The 14,688-nt window shown below is 51.6% G+C and overlaps 1 protein-coding gene across 1 annotated transcript; it reads right to left on the bottom strand.

Moving 5' to 3' along the window:
• Nucleotides 1-6,514: 6,514 nt before the first annotated feature.
• On the bottom strand, nucleotides 6,515-12,826 carry LOC133351159 (proteasome subunit beta type-6-like). The gene is made up of 6 exons (XM_061566152.1): nucleotides 12,671-12,826; nucleotides 10,740-10,807; nucleotides 9,214-9,345; nucleotides 8,427-8,556; nucleotides 7,602-7,746; nucleotides 6,515-7,024 (listed from the first exon to the last, which is right to left on the bottom strand). Exons 1-6 carry the CDS (start codon nucleotides 12,767-12,769, stop codon nucleotides 6,897-6,899), a joined length of 702 nt encoding a protein of 233 aa, XP_061422136.1. The 5' UTR covers nucleotides 12,770-12,826; the 3' UTR covers nucleotides 6,515-6,896.
• Nucleotides 12,827-14,688: the final 1,862 nt, after the last annotated feature.

Genomic DNA, 14,688 nt, shown 5'->3' with positions numbered 1-14,688 from the left:
TTTAAGATCACCGCGTGCCTCCAGTTAGCCGGCCCCCAGCTGTCCCCTGCGCGTGCTCATTCGGCCGATCCATGTTCCACTGCAGGGCCACTCCGCCCCCGGTGTTCCTTCGGTCAAGTTGGCACAGTGGTCACGGCAAATACAGATTTGCCGTCTTTGATTCCCCGACTCGGCCGCCTCTCTGTGTGTCTGTGCGGAGTTCGTACGTCGTGTCGCGGGTTGGCGCTACGAAACCGACGACCCGAGTTCGATTCCGGCCAACGGACGACACCGGTGACGATTATCTGAGCCGGTCCTGGGCCTCCCCTAGATCGACTCAGCCTCAAATGAGTACTCGGTGCCGTGTGTAAATATCGCCACTGGGGAGACAAATGCGGTGGGGCGTAGTGCTGGGCACCCATTGAGTTATGTACAGCTCTTTTTTGAGAGGCGACCTCGCCACAAATGATAGCTCAACGAAATGTCTTATCATCACGTGGAAATTTATAGCAGCCGAATAAATACTGAGCACCCACTCCCTCGTGTGCTCGCGAACAGCACTCGCCCCAACAATCTGTCAATGCGAAGCGGTGGGGGGGGTCTTTGTCTTGTATGTTCTCCCCAATGTTTTCCTCCCGGTTCTCAGATGTCCTCGCCAAAGCTACGGTGGCTAGGTGTTAACTACCTCGCCAGGTATGGGGGCCGTCCATAATTGACGTCACGCGATTTTGGACGATTTTTGACCCCCCCCCCCCCCTTCGTCACACGACGTCACACAAAGTCAGACCTCCCCTCAAATATGACGTCACAAAGCTCTGCCCCCCCCCCCCCAAATAAAACATGCTTCAAATCGCTTTAAACTATTGTCATTGTAGTGCGTATTTAATGTGGCGCTGCACTCTGATGTTGTAGGAGAAAACATTTATTAAAAAGTCTTTTTAATTCAGTAGAACGTGTTGTCTATATTTATTTAAAGTTGCGCATTTTGATGTGACGTCACATTTCTCACCCCCCCCCCCCCCGTCACACTTCGTCACAAATGTCTGACCCCCCCCCCTAGGTGCGTGACGTCATTTATAGGCGGCCCCTATACAGGAGGTCGTAGGTTCGATCCCGACTCTGACGCCTGTTGTATATTTGGTGTCTGCGTGTCTCTCTCCCCGTGGTCGCGTGGATTTTTCTCCGGGTCTTCCGTTTTTTTCCTCCACATTTAGAATCAACGTCACGTGTTTAGAGTATTTGGCTACTGCTATACATTCCCACGTGATGATGATAAGCCGCTTCGTTGAGCTGTCATTTGTGGCCTCTCTAAACAGCTATGCAGCTCAGTGAGCATTACCTAGCAAAACCATATATAGCAGTAATAAATAAATAAATAACACGCTATGTCATTGCTATTGAGCCGAAACATCCCAAAGCTGAAACATCACACTGCAAATCGCTCCATTATATAGTCTCTACGTATTACACCTAACACACACACATTCATGATAATGATGTTGGTATATTTGGTATTCTGGCTGTTGGAACGGCGCAGACGTCTGTGTTTACCAGCACGGCCGTCTGTGGTGGCTCCACAGTAAGCCGCACCTCCAACTCGCGCTGTTGGTGGCTGCGTACGGTGCGAAAGAAGTTCAACACACGGACATCGATGTATTATTATTATTCGTTTAAATGAAATACCGGTTGCGCGGTGTGGACACGGGACGATACCCCAGCCCGTCAGTGCCGGATTATCGTGGTAGCACAAGTAGCTACACATGCTCCGGGCCCCGCACTTTCAAGGGCCCCGCGCTAAACGCTTTCAAGCGATCAATTCCGGTTCAGTGAGCCTGCATTTCCTCTTTTAGTATAGTACTATACCGCCTTCAACTTTTATGAACGAATGGGTGTTGAAGGTTAGCGATTTGTCGCATTATCTGGCTGTATAAAAAATGAAAAAAATACAATTACTTTACTATGCAAGTTAAACATGTGTGTTTTAATATTTATGTTTTTTTACATTAAGGGCCCCTTTATAACATCATATGCTACAGGCCCCGCACTAGCTTCATCCGGCACTGCAGCCCGTTCCATCACTCACCCTCCCGGCCAGCCGAGAACCTCCGACTCAGAGCCTCCGTCTGCGGGGAGAGACGGCGGGGGAAGAGGAGGGGGAGGTGGGGGGGGAGACAAGGCAGCCGAGAATAGGAAATGAAACTCGCAAAGGAACACCCCCCTCCCTCCCTCCCCACAAGACCCCCCCCCCTACTTCCTCCAACCTTGGCTTCAGACGTTTCCGTCATAAACCGCAATCAGCTGAGCGACGCCGAAGTGTCGCGCAGGTGATCCAGGTGTTAAATCGCGGGTTTGACATGAGTCACAGCTGTTACAGGATTCACATATATTATAGGGGCCACAGGTGTTGTGTTGTAGGGCTCACACGTGTTATATGGGTCACAGGTGTTATATGGCTTACATGTGTTATAGGATTCACAGGTGCTATTGGAGGCACAGGTGTTGTAGGGTTCACAGATATATGGGTGATCGGTGTTTTCGGCCTCACAGCTGCTCCAGGTTGCACAGCTGTTATAGGAGTCACAGGTCACATGGAATCCACGCCGGTGTCCCGAGTGACGCGGCCGAGGCGATCCAGCAGCGCCCAAGATCCCCGCATCTGGAGACGGACGCGGAGTCTGCGCAGTGCAGGGTGAGTGCTTCGAGCCCGCGGGCGGACATCACACAGAGAGTCTGGGAGGCACACCCGGGTGTCTGACATGGGGACATGTTCATGAGAAAGAGGAGGAGATGACGACGCGGGGAGACACGTGGAGAGACACCGGGGAGACGACGAGGATGACGGGCGAGATGTCAGACGATGGGAGACGCGGGGGAGATATTCGGTAACAGGGGCCGGTGCCAGGGAGGCAAGAGACGCGGGGAGACGCGGGGAGACGAGAGGAGAGGGGCAGGTAAATGGGAGACTCAGGGAGACATCGGGAGACTCAGGGAGACACGGGTGTCAAGAGAGACGGGAGATTAGGGGATCACGATCAGGTGTCTGGAGTCGTGAGGATTGTGGAGGAGGAGACACGGTGAGGCAAGTGGGGAGACGGGTGGGGTGGGGTGGGGAGGATCGGTTTCGGGGGATCCCAGGGCACATGACCCGTTGCTCATCCCCTTTGTGACCGAGAGGGCTTCAGGAGGAAGTGGCGAGCCCCTGAGCGGGTGACAATGGACGCACCTCGCGTGCAGTGGCGCGTCAACACCACGATGGTAGAGATATCCACATACCAGAATCGGGGAGGGGGGGGGGGGGCTGGAGGGGTCTGAGCCCCCCCCTCCCCGCCACCCCCTGCTGAAGGATAAGGCCCCCTATACATTTTAACACGCAGTTTACGATTTTTCGTTCACTTTCCGGGAAAACCAGACGATCAGGAAGGCAGCCATAACCGGAGCCAATCATTATTTCCCAAGCTCTGGGGTCCTATGTTGGGAATCTTTGCCCAACTCCATGAATGGACGTGCGTTGTGTACACGTGGGAGGAAACCAGGAGCGGTCAGACACGAGAAATCGCACGCGTGCCAGGTGGTGGGGAAAACCCAATCCCTCGTGCAGATGGAAAATTCGTCCCACTTGCTGTACTGCCATCAGAACGTGGCCACAACGCAGGTGATGGCGGCCTCGGTGGACGTCGACTGGCAGGGAGGGAGTCCCACGTGTGTGTGTGTGTGATCTACCGACCCTAGCTGCCTCCACAGTACTGGGTTGGAGGCCCTGTCCGTCTGTGCCGCGGGGTCACAGTGGCGCTTCCAGAGATTATGTAGAGAGTATTTGGCTGTTATAAACTTCCACGCGATGATAAGGCCACTTCGTTGAGCTGTCATTTGTGGTCAGGTCGCTTCTGAAAATGAGCTACATAGCTCAGTGGGGCCTTACCTGGTAAGTTTAACGTCATGGGACTCTTCCTAACCATTATCAAAATATAAAAATAGGGTTTACTCTTTCTGGCAATACATGTTCCCCACAACATGCATTGTTTGCATGTTCATCACAAGAAAATGTGGTTGATGCAGACATGAGTCCTTGCAAAAGGTTTCAGTTTGATGCTTTAACATCTTAATACAACTGTTTTGTTGGCAGAAAGGGTAAAACCTATTCTTATTTATAGTTTAACGTTTTATATTAAATGTGAAGGGAATGTTTCTATAAACTATACAAACTATTTAAACTCTTTTTTTACCATCAGATCTCTGTTCGGCTTTCGCGACCAATATCATTGGGTTCGATCGCGTAAATATAAATGCGTCGTTAAACCTGCCACCACCAATTAGTAAGGGTTTTCACGTAAACAGAACATGCCAAATCGATACTAGTACAGCATACTGGTGTGTTGGAGAGCAAATCCACAACATTTACAATCTGAGTACGACATTTGGCCAGTAATTACAACCGGCATCATCAAGCACCAGGTAAAGCCCTCTGAGCTATATAGTTTTTTCAGAAGCGACCTGGCCACAAATGATAGCTCAACAAAGTGGCTTATCACGTGGAAATCTATAGCAGCCAAACACATTAAACGCGTGTTTCTGAATGTGAACATCTGGAGGACCCGGAGAAAATCCACGCGACCATGAAGAGAGACACGCAAACTCCAAATATACAGCAGGCGTCATAGTCGGGATCGAACCCACACGTTGCCTTATACCAGGCGAGGTAGGTAACATCTCGCCACCGTGGCTAATGGGGCAGTGGTTCTCAACATCTTTGGTTGGGCAGATCCACAATTGACACCACTGGTCACCCGCCATGCCCTCCACTGTCCCTACCCCACTCCTGCCCAGGCTAAGGCCACGTGACCGCTCCACTCGTCAACGTGGTGTACAGTTTCATCCAGAAGCTCCCTTGGCTTTGGCTGCACGTTAGCTGCACGTTCACCTCGTATTAAACACATCCCTGCGGAGGGAGCTGGTAGGAACGTTGGGTTGCTCGGTCAATGGCCAGGGTCAACGGCGGCGTGGTGTATTCCGCAAATATGCCCGACTGTGAGGACGGGCACAAGCCGGCGTGAGTAGGTTAAACGTTGAGTTTTATAAGGGACCACGAGGTGACCAGCCCCTCCCCACCCAGCCCCTCCCCTCCCCACCCTCCCCACCCAGCCCCTCCCCACCTTCCCCTCTCCACCCAGCCCCACCCCTCCCATTTTTGGATGCACGACGGACGGATACAATAATCCCCTGTGGGCTGGTGGAACCAGGTGGTTCCTACCAGTACCAAACCTACTTGGGTTCGATGGTATTCCTGCAGACAAAACGACGAGCCTCTACGGCGAGGTGAGAATTTCTGATTGAAGATACAAAAATGTCAGCAAATATCAATCTCTGTTCGGATCGTTGAGACTGTGTAACGTGTCACATATCCGAGCTCACAAAATGTGACATCAATCATTGCCGCCTCTAGGCGAGAATGGAGTTAAGTATGTGAGTAGGATCTGGAAGACGATTTGACGGTGCTACTTATGAGAAAAAATGCGAGCTGGCAGACCGGTTCATCAAGACAGATGGGGGGAAGAGAGAGGGGTACAAAAGATTCAACTATAAAACACAACTACGATACCTGTCACTTCCAAGTCGTGTGAATAACCAGACGCACGTCATTGACGAGAAGCACCCACAACGCGCCCGATCCAGTACAATCTTGGGAGGTTCAGCACCTTTCAGCCTGGATAACCCAGAACCCATTGCTTAACAAGCTTGGACTCTGCTAATGAGGCCCAGGTGGTCTAAACCGGTCCAGATTAGTATATTGCATGTCAACAAAATTCTGAAGTGTTGATCTTGTATGATTTAAATCATGAGACTGTGTAGATGCCTACACAATAATTGCTTTTAAACAGACGTCACTTCTCGTCTCCTCCACCATCGCCAATGGAGGTGGTGGTGGTGGGGGGGGTGAAGGGGATGAGGGGAGCTCCGAGCAACAAAGATCATTGAGATATCTCGTGCGTTTCACGGGTCGTGTTGCGTGACGACCCAGCTCCGCAGACGTTCCATCGTTTCCTCGAACATCGGAGGCGCCCACGCGTTTACAAATGACGCTTCCCGCATTGCGTACTGGTGACACGGCACCGATGGCTGTGCGCTCGGTCCCAGTGGCCACCCTGGTTAATGCTGCGGGTGGAGTCACCTTTAGGAGACGCTATGCGCCGTCCGCTAAACAATCGGGACGTTAAAGATGCCATCAGTTTATTAATAAAAACACAGGGTGGTAGGCCGTATGGAGTCTTGATGGCTTGCACACACAAGACTTTATTGGGAAGCCGCATAGCAATGTCACCCCCCCCCTCCTCCTCTTAGAAGCAGGCGCAGCTACAGCGTTGTGCAGGGCTCGCTGCCGCCGGGGGCCACCTGTCACAGCGTGATGGCGACGCCTTGCCGTGAATACAACTTTACACACTCCCGTTGCTTCTCGGTGGATTGTGTACCATGCTGAGACGCATAAGACAAGAGCGCAGCACCAGCAATCGGCCAAACAGCACTCACGCACTCACAAACGTCGTTGTAGAAATGAGTTTATTCGGTTCAACCCAGGTGGGAAATGCGCGCAGCGAGTGATCGATACCACCCCCCCCCCCTTTCTCGACGACGGGCAGGCTATGCAGTACAGCGAAACAAAAACCGCCGCGGTCTAAACAAACATCGTTTCAAGTTGCCCCACACAGACACCCAGTAGGCCGAAAATTTGGCCCGCGCGTGTCTTGTGTGCGCGCCCGTGACGGCGTATTTGATGAAACTGTAAATCGGCCAGCGTGGCTGACACGAGCGTTTCATTTGCAAATAATGCGAGACGCCTACATTTGAGTGATACAATACCGCAATGGATTATGGGAGCCCACCGGGGGGATCGAGGGGGGGGGAAGAAGGTGTGGGGGGGGGGTTCATTCTTCGTAGAAGGTCGGAATGTCCTTGCCCGTGAGGACCCTGCGCTCCACGCCACCGGCTGTGATGGCCGCCATGCGGATAACTCCACCGCTGGAGCCATCGCGGCTCATAGCGAGCGACAGCGCTGCGGGGGGTGACGAGGGGGGGGTGAGAGAAGGTGGGAGGTGAGACGAGATGGTAACAGGTAGGAGAAAGACAAAAAAAATCGTAATTGGCTAAAGTATTTTTCCAGCTACCGGGGTACTGGCATTTAACCGGTGCAGTAGATGTCGCGTAATTTATAGCTGCCGATTCTCCACGTCACGTGTAGATAGCTTCATCTCTATGTTAGGACCGCCTCCACAGACCCTGCCCCCTTTAAAGCCTCACGTGACCTCGACAGCTCCACCATTGCTCCACCCCCCCCCGTCTTCGTGGCCTCGCCTCCGTAGCGCCGTATCTCTCCATCTCTCTCACTTTGCGTATTTTGTTGTTCGCCGCTTTACTTCTCAAAAGAGCTTCAACACGGCGAGCCTGTGCAGGAAGTTGACCGTAAAAACACGAGGCCGTATCTTGTCTGTTTTTCTGACGGTTGCCGAGAGAGAACCGATGACTTGTGTTACAGGCGCCAAAAAATGGCCGCACGGAAAACAGGCCGGGGCCCTCTGCTGTGCTGGACGGTGAGGTGCGAGCGAGTGGGGTGTGGGCCGGGCGTCGCTCACCCTTGGCTGTGAACTCCATGCACTCTTCCTTGGTCATGCCGGTCTTGTAGTTGGAGTCAACAAAGCCGTAGATGTAGGTGCTGCCAGAACCGCCGACGGAGAATGGCTGGCGCACCAGCATGCCGCCCAGTGGCACTGTGTACACCTGCGGCACAGCAGTGGCAGCACCGCACTCAGTCACACGCACTGGTGTGGAGGGTGCCACACTCACACGCACTGGTGTGGAGGGTGCCACACTCACACGCACTGGTGTGGAGGGTGCCACACTCACACGCACTGGTGTGGAGGGTGCCACACTCACACGCACAGGTGAGGAGGGTGCCAGCACCGCACTCACACATACAGATAAGACAAATATCCCCTGTATAGCTTTTAAGACTGTTGGGGCAAGTGCTGTTATTGAGTACCTATGAAGGCCGGCATGACATGAGAGGCGGATGGTGCAGCTAACATTAAACCTGGCCGCCTTTGTCTCTCCAGTGCTGATGTTTTATACACACTGCACAATTAAAAACTAAAAACTTTTTTATTATATTTTTACCAGGTAAGGCTCACTGAACTATATATATTTTTTTCCAAAGCAACCTGCCTACAAATGATAGCTCAACAAAGTGGCTTATGACGTGGAAATTTATCACAGTCAAATACTTTAAGTTAACTTAGAGGTGGAACAGTGATCAGTTCAGACATTTGGTGACTGACATTGGCCGCGAGTGGGAATCGAACTCGGGTGAGGCGGGTTCGTAGCGTGGTGTGCTAACCACTAGGCAACCACTCCCCCACACAATCGCAGGTTCCTAACCCACAATGGTGGGTGCTTCTCACCTGGCCCCCCTTGCGCTTGTCCCAGCCGGCCACGATGATGCCAGCCATGAGCTCCTCACGGTACCTGTAGCAGTAGTCCTTGAAAAGGTTGGCGGCCGTATGCACCAGAGGCATCTCCTCCATCTCGATGCTAATGGGTAGTGGTGGGTTGGGGAGACAGGGCAGCGTTACCGCACCAGCCTTGCATCAATCGCCTGCCCTCCTATCTCCCTGACATTTTTATCGGCGGCAGGTAACCAACCCTCAGTTATTTGTCCTGCCATTTCACCGTGTGGTGTGCATACATCGTATCTTGTCAAAACATTAACCGTTACACTACTTACGTGTAAATTTTGATTTAAAGCTTTCATGACGGCAGGGATTCATATTCTTGGTTCTTTCGGTAAAGTCACGTAGACGGGAAATAATAAAATAATACAAATATTAAACAATAAAAATTGTCACGACGTTTCGACTGCAACACAAGCAATCATCATCAGGTGTGATGATGACACACCTGTGATGATGACACACCTGATGATGATTGCTTGTGTTGCAGTCGAAACGTCGCGAGAATTTTCTTGTTTTATATTTGTATTATTTTATTATTTCCCTTCTACGTGACTTTATCGAAAGAACTTAGAATGTGGAAATTGTTTTTTTCGCTCGACGCGTTTCTCGCTTAACGCGGAACTTTTTTTTTTAGGGACGCATCCAACCGCGTGGAACGAGCACTCGCTGTGATTATAAAACGAGGCTCATCTGAAGGAACGCGTCGCTCCGTCCGGCACATCGCGGCGGGCCGCACCTGTGGAAGCCCAGCTGGTAATTGACGACATCGGCGATGGCCTGGGTGTCGGCCGCCGATCCTGAGCGGCAGCAGAAGATGCGATCGTGCACGGGCGTCAGCTTGTCCGTCACTCGGTTGGCGACATAAGACCTGCTCGCGCGTGTAGACGGAAAGAGATTCCCCCCCCCCATAGATTGTTTTGAGGAAAAGTGCTGTGACACAAAAGAACAGGCTGCGTGCGTGCGTGCGTACAGGCAACTGTGGGGATCAGTGCCGCATTGGTTGGCACGTTGCACTATGAACCCAGCGATCCGAGTTCGATTTCTGTTCACGATCAGGAAGAGTGAATATCTGAACCATTCCTGGGCCTCCCTAGGTCGACTCAGCATTAAATAAGTACAGTAGAACCCCAGTTAACGACGGGCCTCCAGAGAGCCCAAAGTGTTCGCTTACCGACCGCTCCCCTGTTAATGACGGGATGTTGTAGGTACAGCAAATATGAATTAATGCATTGATTAACCATGTTTATTTTAATATTATGTGTTTAAAATGTTTGTATCTTCACGTATTAATATCCATTATTTAAATATTATAAAGTACGTTTTTTGGGTGAAAAAGGGTAACTTTCCATGCTGTCGGAACGAATTAGGCCTTTAATAAGTATTTCCTATACCCGCTAAGTGACCAAATCACTTCACGGCCAGTTTCGTGAAACCAATTACTGTTGTTAAGAGGGGTTTCAACTGTACCTGGAGCGATGCATAAATATCAGCACAAAGGCGGCCAGGCGTGGTGTTGGCCACCCACACTCTCGTGTGCAGTGCCAGATTGAACAGGTGCTCGCTCACAGCACTTACCCCAAAAGTCTATTGAAGGCTATGTGGGGATCTCTGTCTTTATTTGTGTACGAATGCAGTGGGCTCTCACCAACATTCATCGTCATTATCATCAGTCATGACCTATCCACCACTGGATGAAGGCCTCCTCAAGCCATGTCTGCAATAAGGGTTGCCTGAACAATACTGGACACTGGTGAGAAAAAATTGTATAGCTCATCGGATTCCTCCGGTATAAATATTATGATTCTGATTTACTTGACCGTGATGATTAGCGCAGGTTGGTGGTCAGGATCGGTTCAGTTATCACTCGCCGTGGAGAGTGATTAGTTAAGGGGCCGAGTAAAGGAGGTGCGTGGAGGGGGGTTTATGAAGAGGGTTAGTGAAGAGGGTGCGTGGATGGAGTTAGTGAAGGGGGTGTGCGTAAGGGGGTTAGTTGAGGGGGTTAGTGAAGAGGGTTAGTGAAGAGGACGCGTGGAGGGGGTTAGTGAAGGGGGTGTGCGTAAGGGGGTGAGTGGAGGGGGGTTCATGAAGAGGGTTAGTGAAGAGGGTGCGTGAAGAGGGTGCGTGGAGGGGGTTAGTGAAGGGGGTGTGCATAAGGAGGTGAGTGGAGGGGGGTTAATGAGGGTTAGTGAAGATGCGTGGAGGGGGTTAGTTAAGGGGGCTAGTGAAGGGGGCTAGTGAAGGAGGTGCGTGCAGGGGGCATACCCGCTGGTGGTGCGAGAATCCGCGCCGAACACCACGCCATCGGCAAACTCCACGGCCATGATGGTGGTCTGTGGGCGAGCGAGACGTGAAATTATTTCACAAATGATCACCATCGTTCGACGTCATCGATTCACTGCTGGATGAAGGCCTCTCCAAGGCGTCACAATCCCTCACCATCTTGCAATGCAACGACCCATCTTGCTCCTGCACATCAGCTTATCTCACTGCTCTCGCTCCGTGGTGGATGTCCTCTTGGGTGCGCTCCCTCCTTTGGCTGCCACTCATTCGCTAGTCTCTACCAACGGGTAATGTTCCTTCCAGTGATGTGTCCTGCCCAAGCCCAATCTATATTACTCTGAAGTCAATGCGATGCCTCCAAATTGAGTTTGTTTTCTGATCCATGTGTACCTCTTTATGTCTCTAAGTGAGATTCCAAGCATGCAGCTGTCAATTATTCTTTACCCACCTCTCAGCTTTGCCTTGTCATTCAAAAACTCCGCTGCGTTAACCATCAACACTTCTTCATAACAGAGGACCTTCGTCAAAGTAGAGATGAAAATATATAGCATGCTCATAAATATCATCGTGGTGATGATGGTCACTACAAAATGTAGTGTCAAGAAAATGAGGTCTTTAATTGCAGTTGGGGTCTGCCGGGGTCGGTGGCCACAAATCAATGGGCCCTTCGGGGTCCAGAGGTCTTTGAGGCCACATGGGCAAGGCCACAGGGCCTCCTCACTCTCCATCCCTCTCGGGACCAAATTTACACTACGACATGAGGCCGAGCAGAGTCAGTAAGCAACGAATTGATGAAAATTATGCTCCAAGACTAATCAACTTGCAACACAGTAACCGGGCAGTCCGTTGAAAGTAGTGGGAAAGGGTAGAAGGATAAGACGGGCAAATTGATCGAAACCAAAAGTTAACTGTAGAGTTATGGCACTGGCTGGCTGGGCTCCGTCAACCCTGCTCAGCCACACGGCTCATACAGAACGGAATTGAACCAAATATCTTGAATAAATATGAAGAACCAGACAGCTGAGATTCATAACCTGGGATCTAATGAACTAAGGATCAGGGGACCAAAGTCTAACGAGCAGTGTCTTTAAATTCATAGCTATACAACTAGGGCTACAACTGGGAATAGAGAGTAAAATAAATACGCTAGAGATGCACCCAGGAACAGAATCCTGGGACTCGGGGACCAAAGCCTGACAATTTATAACTCGCGAAATCAAGAATCAGAAGCCAAAAATGCCACAAAGACGAAAAAGAAAGGACAGCATAGAAACCAGGATCTTGGACAAAAGACTTGCAATGGACCAGAGATCCAGGACCAACATTAATGAAAAATTTACATTTCAAAAATACTAAATTATAGTAATTTGACGTACAAAATAGCACCCAATAGCTGGCCACACAATGGCCTCATTAATGATGGCCCAGGTTAAGCGGGTTAAAAAAAAACTCCACAAAATCTCCTCACACTTCAACTCTAACCAAGCGGTCCCAACCAAGTTAAAACATCTACACAGACAATGAATGACCCCGGTGGGGGGTCGAGAGTAACGCCGGAGTGGCGACCAAAGTGTGCAACCGGCCGCACGACGAGGCAACACCAGCCCGTCTTGTTGGCGCCCACAAAGGCGGCTTACGGCATCGTGGGCCCGTGAAGGCTGGCCACGGCCTAGGGAGGCCTTCACCCAGCAGTGGATAGACCACGGCTGACGGCGACGATGATGCCGATTGTCTACAGAGACCCAATGTTGCCATTCATTCCTCTGTCACAGCAGCAGCAGCAGCATAAACGGGGCCTACACGGGGCCTTCTCTCCGGGACTGCGCCCACCCGCGGCGGGCCTTGGGGTCTCTCTCCGACGGCAGGGACCCCCTCGGCGTCTCGAGAGTCGTCCGCGGGGGTTCACGGCTTACCCCTGTGAGGACCTCGGCACTCGTCCAGTCGGGCGCGGCCGAGCTGAGCGAGCCGAAGGCCGCCCGCGTCGCCCCCTGAGCGTGAGTTCGCATCGCCATCGCGCTCTCGCCGTCTCGCCCGGGGCTTGTCGGGAGTCCGCTGAAGCTGGTGACGTACTTCCGCCCTGCCCCCCCCCCCTTTCTTCTCTCCGCCCCGCCCCCCTTCTTCCGCCCCGCCTCCTTCTGACCGCCCCGCCCCCTTCCTTCCCACCACCCCGCCCCCCCTCCTTCCCACCACCCCGCCCCCCCCTCCTTCCCACCACCCCGCCCCCCCCTTCCTTACCATCGCCCCGCCCCCCCTCCTTCCCACCGCCCCAGTTGAAAGGGTAAAAACCTACTAATATATTTTGCCACTGGTAAAGGAGGTCTCATAGTGTAAATGCTTAGCCCGAGCTCTCAATATTCTGATAGTGCGCTGTTTTTGAGTTGTACGCCTTGTGGCGTCATCTGGTCCAACACCAATGGAGACTCTAAGAAAAGCTGTCTCGGGTGTGGACCAATCAACTTCAAGGACAAACATGATCCCTTGTATAAAGGTGTCAGTTTTTGTACCAGTTGAAAGGGTAAAAACCTATTACTATATTTTGCCACTGGTAAAGGAGGACTCATAGTGTAAACAGCAAAGTTACCCCTAAGCGGGTGGCTCGTAAAGGAAATAACCGTGGATACATCCATCGCACGTGTTCCCAGCGATTAAGTGCACCTTTATACGATTGTGAAATAAATTAAATCACGTGGAATGGAAGACGTGGGAGAGAGTGTGGAGTGAGATGTATCCATCCAGCAGTGGGTTGGTGAAGATGATGACATTTCAGCGTTAAACGTATTATGCCGTGCTTTAAGTCGATTAAATCGATGTGACAAGATTGAATTACGATTTAACCGGCGGCTTAATACTAACAATGGATAGTTGGTTGAAAGTGGGGGGAAAGGTTAAATATATAGGGCACACAAAAACAGACAAAAGTCTAAACCCACACAAAGTCCTGTTGAAGACGAGGGGAGAGACGAAAACAGATGCAGGAGTTGCGATATCTAAAGATTGACTAACGAGAACTATGCTTCTGTAGTGTCAGTGAGTCGAAAACGAGGGTTGTAGAGGCACCTCCTTTATTGAACACCCACGATCTCGCCTGCACACTCTGCAGTCGCTAGCCGATACACAACACGAGCCGTCTAACATCGACGGCATTGACCGAGACAGCTAACGGGCTATCTAGCAGCGCAATATCGAGTGAAGGTGGCAGCGACGATGGCGACGAGACGACAGCAAGGACGAGACGATCCAATCCCTAAACCGGCCCCCCCCAGCTCCCACTCTCGGCCCCTTTAATGCTCCCAGCGCGGCCTGGCTCCGCCCTGGCCACGCCTCCCTTCTCGAACCCACGAGCAGCTTCCAGGGGCTTCCAGATGGGGCTCTCCTTGACCCTTGTCCCAGTTCCTCCGCCCTGCCGACACACAGCCGTGTGTATATGCTCACCGGCGTGTGCACTTTGTCCACCGCAGTTGCTGCTGCTGGTCACCAGCCGGCGCTATTGCACTACACTTCTATGACCTTAAATCAACAGGGAAGTTAAACCTCTTTTAGTTGTGCGCCTATTGGCGTCATCTGGTCCAACCCATGTGAGACTAGGCTCTAAGGAAAGCTGTCTCGGGTGTGGACCAATCAACTTCAAGGACAGTGCACATTATCAGAGTTGTGTTTTTTGTTTGCATTATGACTGCAGGTATTGTGGTTTATGCAAACATGACTCCTTGTAAAAAGGTGTCAGTTTTGTTGCCAGATAGAAGGGTAAAAAAAATATTAAGTTAAACCTCTGTCGGCCTACACCCTTCCTCTTTAGGCCCCGTGCCTTCCTGATGAGGCCCCACCTCTTGCTGTTGACTCCACACCTTTGTTGTTTAGGTCCTGCCCCTTCCCCCCCTAGCCACAATGGAACTCGTCTGTAGCAGTTATTTCCTGGAGGCGATTTTGGCCA

Source organism: Lethenteron reissneri, chromosome 36 (genome assembly GCF_015708825.2).
Source record: "Lethenteron reissneri isolate LAM-NWPU_2019-01 chromosome 36, ASM1570882v1, whole genome shotgun sequence".
Taxonomy (NCBI): Eukaryota; Metazoa; Chordata; class Hyperoartia; order Petromyzontiformes; family Petromyzontidae; genus Lethenteron; species Lethenteron reissneri.
The sequence above is the reverse complement of the archived record's forward strand: the minus strand, read 5'-3'. Positions and strand labels throughout refer to the sequence as shown.

Excerpts from the sequence above, each read along its gene's own strand:
- LOC133351159 (XM_061566152.1), bottom strand. The coding sequence starts at position 12,769 with ATGGCGATGCGAACTCACGCTCAGGGGGCGACGCGGGCGGCCTTCGGC. Across the intron at positions 8,557-9,213 it reads TACCAGCTGGGCTTCCACAG|CATCGAGATGGAGGAGATGC; the intron begins GTGCGGCCCGCC and ends ACTACCCATTAG. Across the intron at positions 7,747-8,426 it reads ACAAGCGCAAGGGGGGCCAG|GTGTACACAGTGCCACTGGG; the intron begins GTGAGAAGCACC and ends GCTGTGCCGCAG.